The 24,164-nt window shown below is 37.1% G+C and overlaps 1 protein-coding gene and 1 long non-coding RNA gene across 2 annotated transcripts; one reads left to right on the top strand and one right to left on the bottom strand.

Moving 5' to 3' along the window:
• Positions 1-1,236: 1,236 nt before the first annotated feature.
• On the bottom strand, positions 1,237-18,922 carry LOC145223112 (golgin subfamily A member 7B-like). The gene is made up of 4 exons (XM_080089451.1): positions 18,700-18,922; positions 18,458-18,610; positions 10,133-10,234; positions 1,237-1,438 (listed from the first exon to the last, which is right to left on the bottom strand). The coding sequence occupies exons 1-4, from the start codon at positions 18,811-18,813 to the stop codon at positions 1,403-1,405; spliced, it is 405 nt and encodes a 134-aa protein (XP_079945577.1). The 5' UTR covers positions 18,814-18,922; the 3' UTR covers positions 1,237-1,402.
• A 2,129-nt stretch (positions 18,923-21,051) lies between these two features.
• LOC145224955 (uncharacterized) lies at positions 21,052-22,270 on the top strand. The gene is made up of 2 exons (XR_013859769.1): positions 21,052-21,550; positions 21,918-22,270. It is a non-coding gene; the product is annotated as an uncharacterized LOC145224955 (long non-coding RNA).
• Positions 22,271-24,164: the final 1,894 nt, after the last annotated feature.

Here is a 24,164-nt window from a genome sequence, read left to right as displayed (position 1 = left end):
TAGGCCTACTATTATGGTTAAAATGCCTGCACATGTATTTGTCGTGTCTTCGCAAGTTAGCAAATAGTGTGCAAACCTCAAGTGTATAATAGAAACATTTACTGGCCAACGTTTAGTAGCCTACGATTGATGTTATTCGATCAGTGACAGTTGTGCTTAACTATGGTTTAATCGTCACCTTTATAAACAACCTTGTATTTGTCGAGTTTTCGCAAGTTAACAAAAAATCTTAAAACATACTTGCCCTCTTGTACAGAACGTGTTCGTGCATAGCCTATATTTGCAATTGTAGCTTTTTCTAAACGTTGTTGTCGGTCGAATTGCTTCTATCAAACGCCAGTTTGTATTACACGTTTTGTCACAAAAACATCTTTTTCGAATTCGCACACGGTTTAGGTCAGTGGTTCCCAACCTTCCATAGTCCGTGGCCCACTAAAAGTGTCATTTTTGCCTCGTGGCCCCCTTCATGTAACCTTGTAAGTCCTGTGGCCCCCTTAAAATATAAATGGCAAACTCGTGTGGAAATTGGATACTATAAATATCGGCTTTAAACGCAGGTCGAATAGAGTAAATAAGGGTCCGCATTCGTAAAAAGCCTCAATATAGACAAATAGTATGCAAATTAGTTGATTAAATTAGGGAATTTTTAGTGGGTGTTTCTGGTAAATCTACACTTGTGGCCCACCTGGGGGGCCATGGGCCCTGGTTGGGAACCACTGGTTTAGGTGATCTGTCTGAAGTTATTCCTTTCAAAACTCCTTGTGACCTGGTGGATTTACCCACAGGGCCAACAAAACATTCAATTTTTAAACGCCTACACTTGTTTTGAATTTCCCCACTTGTGCATAAACTTCATCACATTTCGACGCTGAGCACCTTAGTGATGGTTGTTACAAAACGATGCTTAGCGCTAAGCAAAACAAACACTTCTGTCAATGAAAGAAAACAAGTGTAAAACTTTTTCTCACAGAAAAAAGTAACGGAAGAAAAATACGAACGGTGTTATTTGTTGTATATCTGTGCTGTAAGTTTTTGCCTTGTTTTCGCACTGCTGATACTATCATGTTCGCAAGATAATATGATGCACTGTTTTTTCATTTTTCGTTGCAGCAGCAAAACGATTCTTGTTTGAAAAAACAAATTGACATTAGATTACCAGCTTTAAACATTTGTCCCTAATATTCACTTCTATAGTTTATGCTTCTGTAGCCTTTTTGCTTATGATTGGCATTAACATACAACTACAGACATGTTTATTGACCAACATGCACACATAGTAACATGCAACCAAACAAAAAAGCAAACATAATTTTGTAAAGCAACTTTAAAATAGAATGCTTTTGTAAGTGTAAAACGAATATTGCAGTTCTTGTTCCTTTTTACGGATGAAAATTAAAAAACATCATCCATCTGGTGTATCATATATAGCAAATTCAATCTACGAAAACAAAAAATAAGTTAAGAAAGTTAAATATACAGTTATGACTTCCATCAATAGATTGAACTAAATTAAACCAGAAAGGTGGCTTTTCTATGTTTCCAAATTATACACATTAAATCCAATATAATGGTTAACAACTAGGGATGGGCCGAGCCGAGCCAGAACCCGAGTACTCGGTACCGAGCATCGCTGTTTTTGATGCTCGGTGCTCGGCCGAGCAGTTGCACAAACTGACCCGAGCGTTAAATTTGCATATTCATGCTCTGCTAACATACGTAACTAGTGTTCTAAATGGTATCCAAGAGAAAAAACGAATGTTTTTTCAAATGTATTAGATGGTGGAAAAACGCGTTCTTTACGAGCATGTACAGCTCAATAAAACACCGCCGGTGACGTAAGAGACCTTGTAGAGCTAAAACGTAGAAAGGTAATTTTTTGTGACGTCATAATGCACCGAGCATTAAAGTGAGATGCTCGGTGCTCGACCAAACAGAACATTTGCAGTTTTGGCACATCCCTATTAACAACATACGTTATCTACCATACTTATGACCATGCAATTGTTAATTAATTTCAATTTTCAAACTAGAAAAGTAGCTTTCTGATATACTTCCATTTTATATATTCTATACGATATTTACCAACTTAATACACTATACACAATTTATCTATAGATATGATTGTTTTTGCAAGCAAAAACGAATGGGTCCCCACACGCGTGTTTATGCGGATTTGCGGTACTTAACTTTAAAAGTTCTTTTCCGTATTCTTTTAGCATCATTATTGTCATATAATTACAAAAAATCGGTGAAAAAAGAACAGGGAAAATACTTTCAATTTTAATCTCTTGCTTTGACCTTGATATTGTCGTTCAAGTTCAGTTTTTACACACAAATTTTCCTAGAAAGCCTTAACTGTATTAAAAACGTCGTTTGCTACAAAGGTATACATAACAACTTGTTTCACATAACTTTGTTTCGCAAAAACGACCGTTTAATGACCTTTTGACACTGTTTTTAATAGCATGCAGTCCTTAGTGTTCAACAATACCGTTCGGCCTAATTTATATATGACTTAAGTACTGATTCTTGAATTCATTTGTCAAAAATAAAGAAGATACGTTATGACGAAAAAAAAACTGTGTTGTAATGCCTACAAGTTGACCTTTAGTGACCCGTGGTTATGAGACGGCGAAGCTGACAACGAGAATTTAAAGACCATTTATCGCGGCGTTCGAAAAAGTTAAGTTTATTAAATTTCATATTTATGTTGATCAACGATGTTTTGCCTGACATAAACGAAACTGAAGTACGTTTATCGAGTTCGAATTACGTCTTAGGTGTAAAACCTGCGCCAATACTGAAAAAGCGCGTGATAACTCAATAAAACGACACAGCATTGCTGCACAAAAAACAGCTGATTTCTAATCACCCAAACGACTGTCTCGTAAAACGTCTGTCCGGACGTCAAGCTGAGCACTCCCGCTCTGCCGCCTTAATTGTGAACCAGTGAATTCCTCCCTTGGGACTTATATCTGACTGATAGCTTACACATATTATGGGTTGTAAAGGTAACTGGCAAAATTTTAAATACTAAACGAATGTACTAAACATTTTAAATACTAAACGAACCCTGCTTAAACAATTGTTAACTTTTTCAAATATTTCTGCACCATAGGGCATGTATTTCTGCCTTAAAACTAAAACCGATTATTTCGGGGTTTAAAGGGTAAAAAAAAGGTGAATCCGAAAAAAAGATACAAAATTCTTTAAAAAACTTTACATTGCACCAAACAACAAAGCATAAAACTCCAAGATGCTGTACTTTAGCCAGTACAGCCGTTTCAAAAATTTTACGTTTTGGGGGCTTGTGGGTGAACCGCTGGGTCAATCGGGGTCAAACTTCAGGAGGATCAAATTTGGATTATTAACTAACATCTCTGTAAATTTGAATAAATTTGGAGCACTCTTTCTTGACCAAACGCGTCTCACAAGCCAGCGTTAGACAGAAAAAAGAAGAAAAAAAATACGGACAAAAACAATATGTGTCCCCTTCAGGGAAGGGGACCCATAATTAAAAACAAACATTTCTAAAACAAACCTGGTAACAAGTAACAACTATCTATTTATACCTACTATGAACTTGAGATGCTCCAAAATTTTACAATTTTATCCAACCAAAAGTTGAGTATAAACTAGAAGGGTGGCTTAGCACATATTGCCCTTGCACATACACTATGATCTATTTTAAAACATAAATATATTTCCTATGCTTATTTTGTATTGGGTCCCATATTAGCCATCGTCTATTATAACCTTGGTTGTTTCTGCAGGCAAAAACTCATGGGTCCCCACACATGCAAAGTTGAAAATAATGCAATTCAATAGATAACTAGAAGGGTGGCTTTCTGATATACTTCCATTTTATATATTCTATACGATATTTACCAATTTACTATACACATCATTTGATCCACACATATGATTGTTTTTGTAAACAAAAACTAATGGGTCCCCACACGCGTGTTTGTGCGGATTTACGGTAAACAAATGTTGCGGTGACTTTTAGATTTTTGAAAACAAATTTTTAGAAAGCATTAACCCAACAATAAAAAAATTGTTCGTATTCTTTTTGCACTATTATTGTCATATAATTACAAAAACATTAAAAAAGAATGAAACAAATACTTTAATTTAATCTCTTGCTTTGACCCAGATATTGTCGTACCATTGACCTGCAGTAACCTCTCAGGGTGCACACGCCAAACGACTGTTTGACCTATTGACACCGTTTTCAATAGACGCCGTCCTTACTGTTCAACAAAACCGTTTAACCTAATTTATACATGCCTTGAGTGTTGATTCCTAAATTTATAGCAAAAAAACACTACATTATGATGAAAGAAAGTTCTGAACTGTGTTAGTAATATCTACTAGTTGACCTTAAGTAACCCATGGTCATGCGGCGGCCAACCTGACAACGAGCATTTAAAAAAAAACATTTATCTTGCAAAAATGTCAAGTTTGATTTTTCAACTTTATTTTGATTAACAAGTTTTGCTTGACATATACGAAACCGAAGCACGCTTATTAGGTTTAAATCACGTCATAGGTGTGAAACTTTTGCCAAAACTGAAAATGTGAGTGACAACTTAATAAAACGAAATAGCATTGCTGTGCAAAACAGCTGATTTCTAATCACCGAAACGACGTCTCGTAAAACGTATGTCCGACGTCAAGCTGAGCCCTCCTGCTATCGTAAACCAGTGAGTTACTCTCTTGGGACTTCTGCCTACAGTGTCTTTCTTGACCAAACGAGCGTTAGACACATTTACGTTTCGGGGGCCTGTGGGTAAACCGCTGGGTAATTCGGGGTCAAACTTCTGGAGGATCAAGTTTGGATTAATAACTAACATATGTCCAAATTTGAATAAATTTGAAGCACTCTTTCTTTACCAAACCAGCGTTAAAATTTTTATGTTTTCGGGGCCTGTGTGTGAACCGCTGGGTCATTCAGGGTCAAACTTCAGGAGGATCAAATTTTGGTTAATAACTAACATCTGACAAAATTTAAACAAATTTGAAGCACTCATTCTTGACCAAACGCATATAACAAACCACGTTTTACAAATTTTGCATTTTGGGGGCCTGTGGGTGAACCACTGGGTAATTTGGGGTCAAACTTAAGGAGGATCAAATTTAGATTAACAACTAACATCTGTCCAAATTTGAATAAATTTGAAGCACTCTTTCTTGACCAAATGCGTTTAACAAACCAGCGTTAGACAGAAAAAAGAAAAAAAAATACGGACAAAAACAATATGTGTCCCCTTCAGGGAAGGGACCCATAACAATGAGTAAGTTTGGTATTGTGAAGACAAACACAATGATTGGTACTGTGCACATCTAAATATGCTATATGGAGTAAAAACTATTTAAATCAGGGGTGTGCAACCCGCGGGCCACAATCCGGCCCGCCAAGCCATTTAGTGTGGCCCGCAACAACATTCTAAATTCAGAGCAAGTAAAAATGCACATTTTAGCAAAAAATCCTGGCTAGTTTTCGGTAAATCTCCTAAGTTGCTATACGTAACAAGAATAAGCTAAACCAGCGCATTGAACTTAATTCACTCAGACCTTTAGTCTTCTATTCGCATTAGGTGCTTGTTGCGTATCTAAACCGAATGTGACGTAATATTCCTCTTTGTGTATTAAACAATTACTTTGTTGTGAAAGGCAGTGTTGGGACGAAACTTACTTGCACCTCACATTTTAAAGTTGACTTGGCAAGCTTGGTGCGGAATCTTTTCTTAAGTTATATATCTGCGACAGCAGACTGAAAGGGTATTTTAGGAGTGTCAGGGCTTGCAAAATGTTAACAGCTAAGAAACGAAAAATTTATGGCGAAGGAAGGTTATTCAACAGCGAATGGTGCACACAATATCTTGTTGAGCCACTTAACGAAGGTGTTGTCTGTCTCGTCTGCCAAAATACAATTGCTGTCATGAAAGAGTATAATATTAAACGACATTATTTGAGTAAGCACTCCTCCCAGTATGATGGAATGGTTGGTCAGGTACGAGTGGACAAAATAGAACATTTGAAAAATTCTTTGAAAAAACAACAACATGTTTTCACCACTTACAAGAAAGACACAGAACTGGTGACAAAACTCAGTTTTAAGATTTGTGAAAGTATGGCCGAAAAAGGAAAGCCTTTCAGTGACGGAGAATTTATTAAACCTTTTTTGACAATATTCACAGAATATGCATGTCCAGAGAAAACCCAGTTGGTAAAACAAACTAGCCTTTCTCGCTTTACTGTCTCGCGCAGAACAAATTGTCTTTCAAATGATATTAAAGAGACTTTAAAAGAGAGACTAAAATCATGTGAAGCTTTCAGTCTGGCTTTAGATGAGAGCACTGACATTAGTGACACAGCCCAACTCGTCATTTTCATCAGAGCTGTTACTGCTGACTTTGATATTGTCGAAGAATTTTTAGATATGGGAAGTCTATATTCGACAACCACAGGACAGGATATCTGTGAACAGGTGCTTAAGGTAGTGAAAAAGTTCGAACTGGATCCTGCTAACTTGTGTGGTATTACAACAGATGGTGCTCCTTCCATGAAAGGTAAAACAAATGGATTCACCACAAAATTTCTCAATGCAGTTGAAGCACAGGACGTAGTTGTGAGCCACTGCATTATTCACCAAGAGAACTTGTGTACCAAAGTTCTTGATTTTGTAGACGTCATGAAAAGTGTTGTCCAGTGTGTAAATTACGTTCGAGCACGAGGTTTAAACCATCGGCAATTTAAAGCTTTTCTGCATGACATGGACAGTGAGTATGCTGATGTTGTGTACTTCTCTGCAATACGTTGGCTTAGTAGAGCTGCCACTCTAAAGAGGTTCTGGAATCTACGAGAGGAGATTAAGTTTTTCATGGAAAGCAAACATCAGAATGTGGCGTTTTTGAGTGATGACAACTGGTTGAATGATTTAGCCTTCCTCACAGATATAACACAGCATCTCTCTGACCTGAACTTGAAATTACAAGGAAAAAGTCAGCTTGTGAATAAGCCTGTTTGAGCATATCAGTGCTTTTGAGAATAATTAAAACTTTTCCAATTTCAGTTGAGTAGAGCTACGTTGATCCATTTCACGTGTCTTGCAACCAGGAAACGAGAATTTCCTGATCTGGATTGCGCTAACTATGTAGCAAGTGTACAGAAGCTGTGTGATGAGTTTGGAAACAGATTTCCAGATTTTAGACAAAATGAAATGAAACTGAAATTGTTTGCTCAACCTTTTGATTTCCTAGTGGAAGACAGTCCTGACGATTACCAAATGGAACTCATTGAACTGCAGGCTGACATGGACACAAAGAGAAAATATTCTGAAAAAAGTTTGGTAGACTTTTACAAACTATACATGTGTGAAAAGTTTCCCAATTTGTCCCAACATGCAAGACGAATGACTTCCCTTTTTGGTAGCACCTATTGCTGTGAGCAATTTTTCTCTAAAATGAAGCTCACCAAAACAAGATGTAGAAGTCAGCTGACCGATGAAAATTTAGTTAGTCAGTTAAGGGTAGCTACCACTTCTGTCAAAGCCCGCATTGACAAGCTGTGTAAGGACTCTCAACTTCAAGTGTCCCACTAAAATTGTGTGTCATAAGAATATTCAAATTTATTGTGTATCGTACTTACATGATTGCAAGCCCTATACAGCAATGTTGCACGCTTATTAGGTTTAAATCGCGTCATATGTGTGAAACCTTTGCCAAAACTGAAAATGTGAGTGATAACTTAATAAAACGACATAGCATTGCTGTGCAAAACAGCTGATTTCTAATCACCGAAACGACGTCTCGTAAAACGTCTGTCCAACGTCAAGCTGAGCCCTCCCGCTCTGCCCTATTATTCGTAAACGTACTCTCTTGGGACTTCTGCCTACAGTGTCTTTCTTGACCAAATGAGCGTTAGACACATTTACGTTTCGGGGGCCTGTGGGTGTGTCGCTGGGTCATCCGGGGTCAAACTTCAGGTGGACCAAGTTCAGATTTATATCTAACATATATCCAAATTTCAATAAATTTGAAGCACTCTTTCTTTACTAAACGAGCGTTACAAACTAGCGTTAAAAATTTTACGTTTCGGGGGCCTGTGGGTGAACCGCTGGGTAATTTGGGGTCAAACTTCTGGTGGACCAAGTTTGGATTAATATCTAACATATGTCCAAATTTCAATAAATTTGAAGCACTTTTTCTTCACTAAACGAGCGTTACAAACCAGCGTTAAAAATTTTACGTTTCGGGGGCCTGTGGGTGAACCGCTGGGTAATTTGGGGTCAAACTTGAGGTGGACCAAGTTTGGATTAATATCTAACATATGTCCAAATTTGAATAAATTTGAAGCACTCTTTCTTGACCAAATGCGTCTCACAAACCAGCGTTAGACAGAAAAAAGAAAAAAAGAAAAAAAGAAAAAAGAAAAAAAGAAAAAAAGAAAAAAAAAATACGGACAAAAACAATATGTGTCCCCTTCAGGGAAGGGGACCCATAATTAAAACGCAAAATAAAACAAAGCGCAGGCGTGGGGAAATAATATCGACATGATATTACAATGCAAGCCGCACCAATAGTGGGGTAAAAAACGTGTAAATACGGTATAGGAAAAAAAATTGAGTGGCCCGCGCTTGATGTCTGAAATTGTTTATATGGCCCACCGACGAAAAAGGTTGCACACCCCTGATTTAAATTAAAAAACTCATTTTAGGGGGCTAGTAGGGTAACTAATTGAGTTCAACACACACAAACTATAAAGTAGGAAACCACAATGACTCAATCAATAATACTGCAAAATTTCAGTCCAATCTTCCAACGTTTAAAATTTCGACCACTAGAGGTGTTTTGAGCAACAACCGTTAATGTTTCTGACGTCAAAGGGCTGTTAACAACCCCTGAACTGCAATGGCGCAATAACGATAATTGGCATACTTTACAAGCTATCCAAATTTTAGCCAATTCTGACATTGTTTACAAACTCACCCGTTTTAGGGGGCTAGCGGGGTAAATACTAGGGTTATCCAGACAAAGTGGGATGCACATCTACATAACTATATCTACCATCTGTATAAGTTTCAGCCACATCCATCAAGCATTTGATAGAAAAACGAGTCGGACAAACTTCGGGGGGAAATACCCATTTTAGGGGGCTAGCGGGGTAAATACTGGGGTTATCAACAAAAACAAAGTGGAATGCACATCTACATAACTACATCTACCATCTGTATAAGTTTCAGCCACATCCATCAAGCATTTGATGGCAAAACGAGTCAGACAAACTTCGGGGGGGGAAATACCATTTTAGGGGGCTAGCGGGGTAAATACTGGGGTTATCAACAAAAACAAAGTGGGATGCACATCTACATAACTACATCTACCATCTGTGTAAATTTCAGCCGAATCCATCAAACATTTTATAGAAAAACAAGTCGGACCAACTTTGGGGAAAAATACCTATTTTAGGGGGCTAGCGGGGTAAATACTGGGGTTATCAACAAAAACAAAGTGGGATGCACATCTACATAACTACATCTACCATCTGTGTAAATTTCAGCCAAATTCATCAAACATTTGATGGAAAAACGAGTTGGACAAACTTCGGGGAAAAAATACCCATTTTAGGGGGCTAGCGGGGTAAATACTGGGGTTATCAACAAAAACAAAGTGGGATGCACATCTACATAACTACATCTACCATCTGTGTAAATTTCATCCAAATCCATCAAGGATTTGATGGAAAAACGAGTCGGACAAACTTTGAGTAGAAGATAAAAAAAGAAAAAAACAAAAAACATTTTGAGTAAAATCAATATGTGTCCCCTTCAGGGAAGGGGACCCACAATTAATGCTTGAGTTTTTGCAAACAAGAAATTCTACAGTGATTTTGGAGTCCCATGTAAAAGTATTGCATGTGTTGAAGTTGAAGACATACAATTATTTCTGAAAATACTTTAGGAGGTTTGACTAAATCAAAACATTTAGCCTTTTGGAGGAATATTTGGCTTTTATTCATATCTTTAAGCTGGGTTGAGTGGTCTTTACTACAGCCCACCATGCCACTTTAACAAAAACATTGACAGTCCCAGTATATATCTTCAGGCAAAGAAAATAGTAATGCTTACGGAGCGCAATCCATTGCAGAATGGGTCAGTGATGATCACTCCATTCGGAGAATAAATGCTCTGATTCTGTTCATCAATATATCTTGATATCTTCTTTAACACCTTTACAAGACATTGGTGACAAAACACAAATCGAGGGTAACTTTGCATGTCAAAAATTAGCTATGGCAAATATATGCATAACAACTACACATACACAGAGATGGGTAAAATAGTATTACAGTACTTCAATACATATGTATCATGTATATGTATTACTTGTATAGATATGTGGATGGTTAACCACAAACACTATTTACTTTGATTCCAGCACATAAATATTTGTTTTTCACATGTAGCTGGTAAAAAAAAACATGAATCATATTTTACAACTAGAATAGTGGTTTTCCTATATATTGTCAGTTTATATATGATGTATCACATATACCATTTACTATATTCATAATGGATATATATTTGGCACCTACATTTCACTGGGTCCCTATCTTTTTCCTGGCACTTTATAACATAATTGTTTCTGCAAGCATAATCTAATGGGTCCCTACACATATGCATATGCGATTAGGTAACAGTAAAAATAGGGCACAATCATTGTTTGATATTTACCAATTTACTATACACATTATTTGATCTACACTTATGATTGTTTTTGCAAGCAAAAACGAATGGGTCCCCACACGTGCATTTGTGCGGATTTTTGGTAAACAAACATCCTGGTTATTTTTACATTTTTAAGAAAAAACGTAACCAACTTTAGCCTTATTCTTTTTGCATCATTATTGTCATATAATTACAAACAACAGTAAACAAGAACAGGATAAATACTTTCAATTTAATCTCATGCTTTGACCTTGATATTGTCGTTCAAGGTCAGTTTTTAAACACAATTTTCCAAAACTTAAAATGTGCTTGATAACTTAATAAAACGACATAGAATAGCTGCGCAAAAACAGCTGCTTTCTAATCACCAACACGATTGTCATGTAAAACGTCCGTCCAGACATCAAGCTAAGCACTCCCGCTGCATTCACCCGCCTTAATCGTAAACAATTGAATTACTCTCTAGAGAGTTGAGAGTGTGAGACTTCTATCTGACTGACAGTGTACACATATTATGGGCTGTAAAAGTAACTATTTGGCCGATTAAGGCAAATTTTTAAATACAAAGCGAATAACCTACTGCAAACAATTGTTTAACATTTCAGCACATTAGGGCTTGTATTTCTGGCCTAAAACTTATTTTTTGGGGGCTTTAAGGGGTAAAAATGGGCGAATCCAATAAAAAGTTACAAAATTCTTTAGAATAGCTTACATTGCACCAACCAACAAAGCATGAAACCCTCAGATTATGTACTTGGGTCAGTACAGCCGTTTTTATCTTTTTTGTTTTGGGGGCCTGTGGGTGAACCGCTGGGTCGTTTGGGGTCAAACTTCAGGAGGATCAAATTCGGAACAATAACTAACATCTGTGCAAATTTGAATAAATTTAAAGCACTCTTTTTTGACCAAACGCATTTAACAAACAAACCAGCGTTAGACAGAAACGAATATTTTGGGGTTCAAGGGGTGAAAATGGGTAAATCTTTTTTTAAGGTACAAAATTCTTTGAAATACCTTATATTGCATCAAACAACAAAGCATCTAACTCCTAAATAAAGTACTTAAGCCAGTATAGCCGTTTTAAAAATTTCACGTTTTGGGGGGCTGTGGGTGAACCAAGGGATCAAACGGGGTCAAAATTCACATGGACCATCTTTAGACCAATATGTGTAATGTGTGTAAATTTGAAAAAGTTTGAACCATTCTTTCTTGACCAAAACGTGGGAAGAAATCCGCGTTAGAAAGAAAAAAAGAAAACAGAAAAAAACTAGAAGGGTGGCTCAGCACATATTTCAATTGCACATACACTATAACCTATTTTGAAACGTTAATATATTCCCTACACTTTTTTATATTGGGTCCCGTACCACCCACCGTCTTTTATAACCTTAGTTGTTTCTGCAGACAGAAACTCATGGGTCCCCCACACATGCAAAGTTAAAAACTATGCATTTCAAAAAACAACCATCAGTAAGTTTGGTATTTTAAGAAAAACTGTGGTCAGATCTATGTAGTGCTCTATTTATAGAAAAGAAGGGATAAATAGTGGCAAAATAAAGTGAAACACAAAAATCGACACCTATAAATAGCAAATTCTACAAGCTGTCCAAATTTCATTCAATTCCGACAGTTTAAAAAAATCGCCCATTTTAGGGGGCTGGTTAGGTAGATGTTAAAGCTATTAGTGATGGGACGATACCAGGTTTTGAAGCGAGTACCGATACCGAGTACGAGTACCACGTGTATATACCTTCGATACCGAGTACCGAGTACCGAGTACCGAGTACCGAGTACCGAGTACCGAGTACCGAGTACTTAAGTACAGTGTTGAACTTAGTTGTATATCACTGGCTAATTTATCTGCCATGGTCGAGGTACAGGCGTGCATACACACATGCCGAAAAATGTAATCTCAGTATGATAGCGAAAAAGATATATATACATAACCTGGCGAAACTTTTTTCCAATTTTGTGCTGTCCGAAGCAAATATTGGCATAAAGTTACCCTATTCTTATGTTATAAACCGACCTTCGGTACTCGCACGTTGGTATCGAAAACTGAGGCAAAATATTTCGATACCGAGTATCGATACCACTGAAATCGTTCGATACCATCGATACCGAGTACCGGGTACCCGTCCCATCACTAAAAGCTATAGGGTGAAACATAACAATCGACACCTAAAAATGACATAATCTGCTAACCATCCCAATGTCATTCAATTCAGACATTGTTAAAAACATGGACCCATTTTGGGGGGCTAGTGGGGTAAATGTTGGGAAGACAGGGTTGAACACAACAATTAACAATTATAAATGGCACACTCTATAAGCTGTCCAAATTTCATCCAATTCAGACAATGTTTCAAAAATTCACCCATTTTAGGGGGCAAGAGGGGTAAAAATTGGGACTTCAGGGTTAAACACAAAAATCGACACCTATAAATGACAAACTCTGCAAACTGTCCAAATTTCATTTAATTCCAACTAGTGATGGGACGGGTACCCGGTACTCGGTACTCGGTATCGATGGTATCGAACGATTTCAGTGGTATCGATACTCGTACTCGGTATCGAAATATTTTGCCTCAGTTTTCGATACCAACGTGCGAGTACCAAAGGCCGATTTACACCATAAGAATACGGGCAACTTTATGCCAATATTTGCTTCGGACAGCACAAAATTGGAAAAAAGTTCCGCCAGTTTACGTATATCTTTTTCGCTATCACGTGGCGATTACATTTTTCGGCGTGTGTGTGTGCACGCCTGTACCCCGACTATGGCAGATAAATTAGCCAGTGATATACAACTAAGTACAACACTACACCTAAGTACTCGGTAATCGTACTCGGTACTCGGTATCGAAGGTATATACATGTGGTACTCGTACTCGGTATCGGTACTCGCTTCAAAACCTGGTATCGTCCCATCACTAATTCCAACACTGTTAAAAATTTCACCCTTTTTAGGGGGTTAGTGGGGTAACTAATGGGGTTTTACACCCAAGAGTATAAAATATGAAACCACAATGACCCAAGCAACAGTCCTGTAAAATTTTATCCAAATCGGTCAATGTTTAAAATTTTGACCACTAGAGGCGTCATTATCAACATTCGTTAACACATCTGACGTCATAAGGCTGTTAACACGCCCTCTGACTGACATGTGCAAAACCGTCCACCCAGCATTGCACAAACACAAGTACCACATGTTCTGTTGCCTATATTATACTATTACACCAAAGAAATTTTCTGTTTGTGGTGCGCAGCAAACTACAAAAACGTTTTACATTTCGGGGTCTAGCGGGGTAAATATTGGGGCTATCAAGTCAAACGAAGTAGATGGCACATCTGCATAACCATATCTACCATCTCTGAAAGTTTCATCGAAATCCATCAAACATTTCATGGCAAAGTGGGGTGGACAAACTTCAGGGAAGAAGAAAAAAACAAGAAAAAAAAACAAAAACAAACAAACAAATCGAGTAAAATCAACATGTGTCCCCTTCAGGGAAGGGGACCCATAAATATGGACAAAAACAATATGTGTCCCCTTCAGGGAAGGGGACCCATAATTAACTTCTTGCACATGATCTTTTTACATTATTATCTTGTTTAAACCAGCAGGTAGTGATCTTTTGAAAGCCACATGCTAATTTACCGGTCATGTTATAAGTGTAATTGTGGTTTGTTCCAGCTGATTTAAATATATCAGAATGCAGACTGATTCATAGTTATAGTAGGCTATGTTTCTATTTCTATTAAATCATAAATATCTAAAACTAGAAGAGTGGCTTTCTGATATACTTCCATTTTATATATTCTATACGATATTTACCAATTTACTATACACATCATTTGATCTACACATATGATTGTTTTTGTAAACAAAAACAAATGGGTCCCCACACGCGCGTTTGTGCAGATTTACAGTAAACAAAGATTCTTAAGGACAAATTTTTAGAAAGCATTAACCCAACAATAAAAAAAAAGTGTTCGTATTCTTTTTGCACTCTTATTGTCATGTAATTACAAAAACATTAAAAAACGTAACAAATACTTTAATCTAATCTCTTGCTTTGACCCAGATATTGTCGTCCAAGGTCGGATTTTGAACACATTTTTTTTAGAAAGCTGTAACAGTTGTGTTACAGACACTTTAAATTAAAAAGCAATTTGCTACAAGTGTATACATAACAAATTGTTTTTCATTTAACTTTGTTTCGCAAAACGAGTACCATTGACCTGTAGTAACCTCTCAGTGTGCACACGCCAAACAACTGTTTGACTTTTGACACCGTTTTCAATAGCACGCCATGCTTAATGTTCAACAATACTGTTAAGCCTAATTTATACATGAGTATTGACTCCTAAATTGATTGTCAAAAAAACGCTACGTTATGACGAAAAAAAGGTCTGAACTGTGTTTGTAATACCTACTAGTTGACCTTAAGTAACCCGTGATCATGCGGTGGCCAACCTGACAACGAGCATTTAAAAAAACATTTATTTGGCAAAAAAGTCAAGTTAACTTTTTCATCTTTACTTCGATTAACAAAGTTTTGCTTGACATATACAAAACCGAAGCACGGTTATTAGGTTTAAATCACGTCATAGGTGTAAAACCTTCGCCAAAACTAAAAACGTGAGTGATAACTTAATAAAATGACATAGCATTGCTGTGCACAACAGCTGATTTCTAATCACTGAAACGACGTCTCGTAAAACGTCTGTCCGACGTCAAGCTGAGCCCTCCCGCTATCGTAAACCAGTGAGTTACTCTCTTGGTACTTCTGCCTACAGTGTCTTTCTTGACCAAACGAGCGTTAGACACATTTACGTTTCGGGGGCCTGTGGGTGAACCGCTGGGTCATTCGGGGTCAAACTTCTAGAGAATCAAGTTCAGATCGATAACTAAGATATGTCCAAATTTGAATAAATTTGAAGTACTTTTTCTTTACCAAACCAGCGTTACAAACCAGCGTTAAAAAATGTACATTTCGGGGGCCTGTGGGTGAACCGCTGGGTCAATCGGGGTCAAACTTCAGGTGGACCAAGTTTGGATTAATATCTAACATGTGTCCAAATTTCAATAAATTTAAAGCACTTTTTCTTGACCAAACCAGCGTTACAAACCAGCGTTAAAAATTTTACGTTTTGGGGGCCTGTGGGTGAACCGCTGGGTAATTTGGGGTCAAACTTCAGGTGGACCAAGTTTGGATTAATATCTAACATATGTCCAAATTTCAATAAATTTAAAGCACTTTTTCTTGACCAAACGGGTCTCACAAGCCAGCGTTAGACAGAAAAAAAAAATACGGACAAAAACAATATGTGTCCCCTTCAGGGAAGGGGACCTATAATAAACTAGAAGGGTGGCTTAGCATGTATTGCCCTTGCAAAACATAACATTCGAGGACTTAGTATGTTTAATAAACTTTGCAAATTTCATATAATTAGGACATTTTTTAAAAGTTCATTTATTTTAGGGGGCTAGTTAAGTAAATGTTGGGGCTACAAGGTAAACACATCAATTGAATCCTACAAATTAGTGATGCACCGAACCCGTCGAAAAAGGGTAAAACCGCATTTCTTATGGGTGTTTTTAACTGAACCTTGTGTTGTTGATGCAAGTGAACTCAGTTATGACAACCAAAATCACTTTCACAATGCGAAAGCTTCACTAAACTTGTAACATTTCGCAGACAATGTGGCAAGTATTTTATAGATACAAAAAATAGTTAATTTATGATGTTTCGTATTGGCGAAAATGAAAATTTGGGTATTAATTCCATGCAATCAAAAAGAAACATCGAAAAACAGCGTATTCGGCCGAAATGTTTCGGCCAACCGAAACTTCGGTGCATCACTACTACAAATAGCATAGTCCACATACTACCCTAATTTTATCCAATCCGACACTGTTTAAAAAACTGACCCATTTTAGGGGGCTAGTAGGGTACTAATGGGGTCCGACACACAAACTAAAAAAATATGAAACCTCAATGACTCAATCAATAGTACTGCAAAATTTCAGCCCAATCCGCCAATGTTTAAATTTTTTTTTAAAAACGCAGGATTTAATTTTTGAGTTTTCTACACCATGAAACAACCAAACCCTTTTAGCTTTTTTCATTTCTTTACACCATTACTACTTACCTAGCTGAAAAGGAAACTTTAAAGGTGGCTTTTCCATATATATATGTAAGCAATTTATATGTACTATTTACTATTTAATGGTTACATGTGTACATTTGTGACCTATTTTTTCCTACATTAACTCAACATTTAACACATATGTAATTGTTTCTGCTCCTTAATCATAAACCAATCCAATCACTGCTTTCTTATAATACAGGGGTTCTTAACCAGGGGTACGTGTACCCCTTGGGGGTACGAAGCACCAAAGCAGGGGGTACAACATGCAGTATGAAATTATACGCTTTAGGCATATCTGTGAAGAATGTGCAACAAGTTACTTTGTTATATGTCTTTGACTGATTGTTTGGTGTGTTGTAAATATTGTTGAACTTGCAAGACTGTTTTAGTGCATGCATTCAACATGTAAGCTATAAATACACTTAGTTTAATTCCTATTATTGCAATTGTATTTACTTCCGTCGGCCATTGTAGACAGGGGGTACGAGAAAATTTCATGAAAGCTCAAAGGGTATGAGCGCTAAAAAGGTTAAGAAACACTGTTATAATAGAACTAGTGATGGGACGATACCAGGTTTTGAAGCGAGTACCGATACCGAGTACCGAGTACTTAAGTACAGTGTTGTACTTGGTTGTATATCACTGGCTAATTTATCTGCCATGGTCGGGGTACAGGCGTGTACACACACATGCCGAAAATAGTAATCTCCATATGATAGCGAAAAAAATACGTAACCTGGCGGAACTTTTTCCAAAATTTGTACTGTCCGAAGCATATGTTGGCACAAAGTTTTCAGTGTTCTTATAGTGTAAATCGGCCTTCGGTACTCACACGTTGGTATCGAAAACTGAGACAAAATATTTCGATACCGAGTACCCGTCCCATCACTAAATAGAACATCTAACAAGGGAACAGTATAGTGTTTTGACACATATTACAGGTTATAAAGGTTTTCACTGTAACAACCAGGCTATAATTTTATGCAACAACCAAGAAACCCCTTTTAAAGAACTGTTTAAATTTTTAGCACACTAGCGGGGGTGTTTCTTACATGAACGATCTGCAACATAAAAAACTTTAGGGTACAGAAGAGTAAAAAATGGGTGAATCCTATTAAAAGTAACAAAATGTTTTTGTAATGCACCAACCAACAAAGTATAAAACTTTTGGACAGACATGGGGCACTTCGTATTAGTCATTCCTATTCGAATACAGGTTTTGCCACCATCATGCTGTATTCAAATGCTTTTCATTTTCGTTCCACAATGCACTTATTCAAAGAGATGGGTTTTACTAATGAAAGAATTTGCAAATTCGATGTGTGCTCTTGGGCCAGGTAATTTAGCAAGTATACCCATTTTTTAAATATTTTGTAGCCCTGTTTAAGATATGTGTACATTTCAAAAAGTTACAATATTGCTATTGCTGAAATGGCAGGAATATTTGCCAGAAATGAACAGAAAATTCAGGACAAAGACCACAAACCATGCTTCGACCCTCTTTCTAAAATTTAGACCACTAAAAGCTGCACTATGAAACTAAATGCATCCAAATTTAGAATTTACCTTTTGGTACTGGGTGTCCATGCAAAGTAGGAGAAGATAACCACTCAGACATGCCATACATCCTTCACAGTATGCAGCTGCATTTACACGTTCAGCATCAGCATACATTTGATTGAGTGTTACTATGGTGTTTTCAAACACTTCCCTTTCAATCTTTAAAACAATCAAAGCTCAACAAATCGGCAGCGACATCCGACATGTACATTATTAGTAAATAGTACGGATAACAAAAGTCTACAAACCTTGTTATCAAGTTCAGGCGGAAACTTTGTTTGAAAGCGTACATTAAGCCCATTGGAAAAATCCCTTTGAATAAAAATACGCTTCCGGACAATCATTTCATCTTGGACCTGCATCTTGGAGCAAAGGTACGGTACGAGTTTACGAGATCCAAAAATATTTAAACAAATCCAAAGTAATTAAAAGTTGAAACACCTGCAATTTGCGACAAAACAAACAAAGATAAAACTGGTAAAAGTACAAAATATGGGTGCTTGAAGCTTATCAGTTCTCACTCTCACTCTCACTTCTCTTTCTAATTACATCTCACTTCAACAAACAAGTTGACTAAACACTTAAGAGTTCCTTCTCGAGAAATTCTCGAGAAATCTCGAAAAAATCGAGTCTCGATTCTCGAGAAATAAATAAAAATACGTCACGTATCTTAAACAAAAAGTAAATGCGACACCTCTTATTGCGTGTACTTTTCGTTTCAACTCGCCTCTAGAGCGGACTGGGCACATAACTTTCTTATTTTGCTTCCGAAACAGCGATTTTTAACGTGCGTTGCCGCTAAACTTTCACGTTTCTCAGACAGAAGTTACGCCTGGTTGCGTAAGATCTAGAACAGTCGCTTCGTTTTTTTCTGGTTTGCTAGCGAATCACTACTTGCGATCGCTACTAGAAACGAAAAACGTACAATCGGAAATTTTTTTGTTTGTTTTTGATAGAAAATCGGCTTAAATAAAAATTTCGAGACTCTCGAGATTCTCGAGAAATGGATTTTTAATTTCTCGTTTCTCGAGAAACGAAAAAGTCGAGAAATAGAGGAACCCTACTAAACACGGATAAGTGGCGTAAATAGCACAGTTATTTAAAATGTGCAGTTAAATCAGGGGTTCTCAAGGTTTTATCAGCACGAGGCGCCGAGTAGGCGGTGGCGGAGTGGCGCCGCCACCTTGGGTTTTTAAAGCACGGTGGCGGCCACCGTGGATATTTTGGTTAGTTTATAGCGGTATCGTACCAAATATCGTCAAATCTGAAGAAATTTGGAAACAATTTTGCTTTTAAACTAACGTGCTGGCGATACATACAGCCACAAAACGTGGCTTAAAACTGCAACCTGCTTTGATTGAGGCTTTGTTTATGATGTCAAACACACAATTGTCTGGCAGTAAATGTTGGGCCATTGTTGTGTACAGTGGAAATGTGTTGTAATAAATGTTAAACTTGACGAAACAGTTTTTACACGTTACTAATGATAAATGTTACAGCAACGTGTTGCAATTGCGAACTAAACATAATTGTAAACATACGTTTTTTTCTGATTTGGACGAACGTTGCATTTTTTGGAAAGTTTGTTTGGCTTTGAATTTAAATTCTTGTGGTTGCACGCATTAAGGCCCGTTTACACTATGCTAAGCGGCGCCTAACCTAACCTAACCTTGCGACCTCTTCCGTTTAGCCTACACTGCGATTTTCGGTGCGTACCTAAGTGTACTAAATAACATACTCGACGTCATTTTTAGCTCACAGTGACTATCGATGGCCATAAATCACCACATACATTTATTGTTACCTATTTTAGATTCGAAAGAAAAAGCTTTGTATGAATCTAAATTAAATGATATTTTGTCAGTAAACATGATTTTGCATCTCGGTAATCATACAGGATTGTTCAGGATGTTGTTGTATAGATATTTGGCATGTCTATCTTACTTTTATGTTTTTATAGTATGTAGTCCCCTGTGCTGGTCAGAATGTACATTTTAAATGCACATAATTACAATCAACTTCACATACAATGTAATAAATAATTAAGATTGAGGCGAATTACGTTCCATCATTTATTTTTGGCAAATGAGCCAACTTTTTCAAATCACAAACCCGCACACAGCGATAACACAAACCGTTTGCGCAGGTTCAAGCTGCTTGATACGCAGAAAAACGCTCGGTAGGCGATCGCTCGCTCATTTCTACGAGACTTGAGCGCCCGAAATCAGTCAAGCGCGAAACCAGACAGAAAAAATAAAACAAACAAACTTACGCAGGTTTGAGCGAGCGCGCAACGCATAGTGTAAACGGGCCTTTAGTGACGTCACGTCACATTAAGTGACGTAATATTTTATGCCCGCCACCTTGCATTTTTGTAAAACTCGGCGCCTATGAGCACGACCCCATTTACAACTTTCAAGTGTCCAATACGACCCAAAATTAATGTAGCCCACCGCTCATAATAAAAAAAATTTGTGACAATTAGAGCATCTACGTTTCGTAGCGTTATTTTGTTATTTCCCAAGGCTATGAATTGTTTCCCAATAACAATTTCATGGCTATTTGGCGTGATAGTGAATTATTCTGTTTGTGACGTCATAATGTTTGTGTGAGATCATAGAGCACTAATACTAGAGGCGACACTCCTAAATATTGGCAGATCGGTCACGCTTGGATGCTCCGGGTAAGATCGCCGATTTCCAGCAATGTACACTACAGTTCGAAGGCCCTGATTTGTCATTAAACTAACTTGTCAGGGTTATTTATGTCTGTTATATGTATTATAATACCATGAGCTGCAAAAAAAATTATCATGAAGGCAAAGTTGAAGATAGTGCTTTTACGTGTAAGGTCTCATCAGTACAGCTGGTTACAAGACACTGGCCATACCGGGTAGCCACTAAAAATGTGACATACGGAAACGTGAGTCCCGCTTACTTCATTATGGATGTACATGAAAATCACTTGGCAGTACACAAATAATTGTACTTTCCAAGACAAAGTTTTAAATTTGGTAAATTCTGGTCCAAAGTTTGTCTCAAGTATTTCAAGGCTGATGTTTTCAAAGAAACCTTTTTTACTTTTGTAACCCTGTAAGAGGTATGTTGTGGTTATTTATATTTGTTTAGAGCTGTTCTGCCATTGTTTTTTTAATTCACTGAATTTTAGTACCTTTCCTTATGACATTTTTTTATCTGAGTTTTTTGTGATTTAAACTATTATTGCATAGCTGGAGACAGGTGGCGGTGTAAAATCCACACTGCATTTACTCCCAAGACTCCAAAAAGAGACACATTTTACTCTAGGACATGCAAAAACTGTATGGTCTTTCAGAATCCTATTAAACCCATGCAAATTACAAACCCCAACCTATAGCATATAATTACTGTACTAATTTCTTCAAACAACTGACATTTGTTTGCAAGTACAAATATTAGGACATTTACAGTGGAGGTTTTTTTTGCAGGGTGCGCCAGAACAAACCTATTATATTTCAACTTGATTGATGACAATTACTCTGCAAACAAGAATGGAAATTTAACTGAAGACTTGAACAAAATGTCAATAGTAAAGGTTTTCAAAGTAGGGATTTCACATTGAACAAGAAGATAGAAAACAAATCATTTCGCTTTTGATGTGCAGTATTTTTTATTTAACTTGTATACATTGCCACCAAAAATATACACTATTTGGGCACATGTTTTTTTGTTGTTGTGAGACAGTTTCATTAAGGTGATCAATAAGTTTCAAATAAAATATTGCTTGATGTTGACTTTTCAGACCACTTTTTTATGAATAAAAAAAAATATAAAATTTAAAGTCTAAACTCTGCTGTGCAAGTAGAAATGTAACCTGAATACCATTTTGGCAAAGAGGTATGATAAAATTTCCTGGTGGACAACTTGACACAAACCATTTATTAGGTTGTTATTTGACACAAAACGAATGGGTCCCCATGCACATATGTGAAATTAGTAGAAACAACTTGTTGCATTCCAAGAACTTCACATGCATTTTTTTGCGAATTTGCGCATATTTTTTGTTTTAACAAATTGCTGTATAGTTGATCACCTGCCGGCTGCAGACATCAGTACAAACGTCTGGTACATCTACTGTTACACTTTTAGCTATTTTTGCAGCAGTAGAATAGATATCTTCCACTTCTTGAGGTGATACATCGGTCTTGGTAGCAGTGAGACAACCTGTACGCTGCATGTTCCTGGACAATCAACACTGGTTGCCCTGGTCTCTTGATCAATTTCAATAACAATTAGGTCGATTTTCTTCCTTAAGCATGTTACTTCTTCTAAATTCATCTTATAGTACTTTTTGCATTGCAAAAAATAAGTACCGACTGCTTGGCTTTTCATTTATTAGTACAAACTTGGAAAAAAGCTAGAACGTCCTATGCAGCATAACAAGCAAAAATTAATGAAAATGGTCACGTGGCAACGGAGCATCCAAGAGTGACCAATCTGCAGAGATTGATCAGAAAGAAGGGGCCCGCAATTCCTTGTTTGTCTATTTTTTTGCAAAACTAAAACTGTGTTCCACAGAATATAGTTGTTAAATATCCTATTGCTTCAAAAAATAGATATATTTGCTAAACAAGACAAGCTATGATTGATTTCACGCTTGAGTGAACAATCAGTTACCTCTCTAGTATTAGTGCTCTATGGTGAGATCACTGTTAAGCGTTAATTGTCTTGCTCATAATGCTTTGAACCAGCTCTAAAGTTGGAGGAAAAACGAATAATTTTTGTTTGATGTTTTTTATTTTTTAAACTAGCGTAGTAATTTTTGAAAAACTTTCCTGATTTACAAACAAAAATACAACCCAAATAGTAAGAATGCATATCGATGGGGCACGAGAAGCCACAAAACAAAATTTTGGTAAGTATTTGGGTCGCGACGAAAAAAGGTTGGGACCACTGCCTTAGGCAACTATAAGATGCCCTGTACAAAGTCAAAAGATATGTCTACACACTTGCGATGTTAATTACAAGCATATACAGGTGGCATAGGTGCCGAGTTTTACAAAAATGCAAGGTGGCGGACATAAAACATGACGTCACTTTATGTGACGTGATGTCACTAATGCGTGCAACCACAGAACTCAAATTCAAAGTCAAACAAACTTTCTATAGAATGCAACGTTCGTCAAAATCAGAAAAAAAGATATGTTTGAAATAATGTTTAGTTCGCAATTGCAACACGTTGCTGTAACGTTTATCTTTGGCTTAGCAACGTTTAAGAAACGTTTCGTCAAGTTTAACCATTTATTAAATCACATTGCACTGTACACAACAATGGCCCAACATTCACTGGCAGACAATTGTGTGTTTGACGTCACAAACAAAGCACTAACCAAAGCAGGTTGCAGTTTTAAGCCACGTTTTGTGGCTGTATCGCCAGCACATTTGTTTAAAAGCAAAATTGTTCCTAATTTTCTTCAGATTTGACGATATTTCGTACGTTACCGCTACAAACTAACCAAAATATCCACGGTGGCCGCAATCGTGCTTTAAAAACGCCGCCTACTCGGCGCCTATGTACAGGTCTATGAGAAATACGTATTATTTTCATCTAAAATATGCGCACTGACCTATAGACAAGGTTCAAACTTACATAGGATATTCTTTGAAAATTGACAAATCTATACGAATTGAACCCTTTTGTTGCAACAAAGAGTGAAAATCAAAGCGGGAATAAC

Source organism: Phallusia mammillata, chromosome 4 (genome assembly GCF_965637545.1).
Source record: "Phallusia mammillata chromosome 4, kaPhaMamm4.hap1.1, whole genome shotgun sequence".
Classification (NCBI taxonomy): Eukaryota; Metazoa; Chordata; class Ascidiacea; order Phlebobranchia; family Ascidiidae; genus Phallusia; species Phallusia mammillata.
This window is presented reverse-complemented; position numbering and strand designations above follow the sequence as displayed.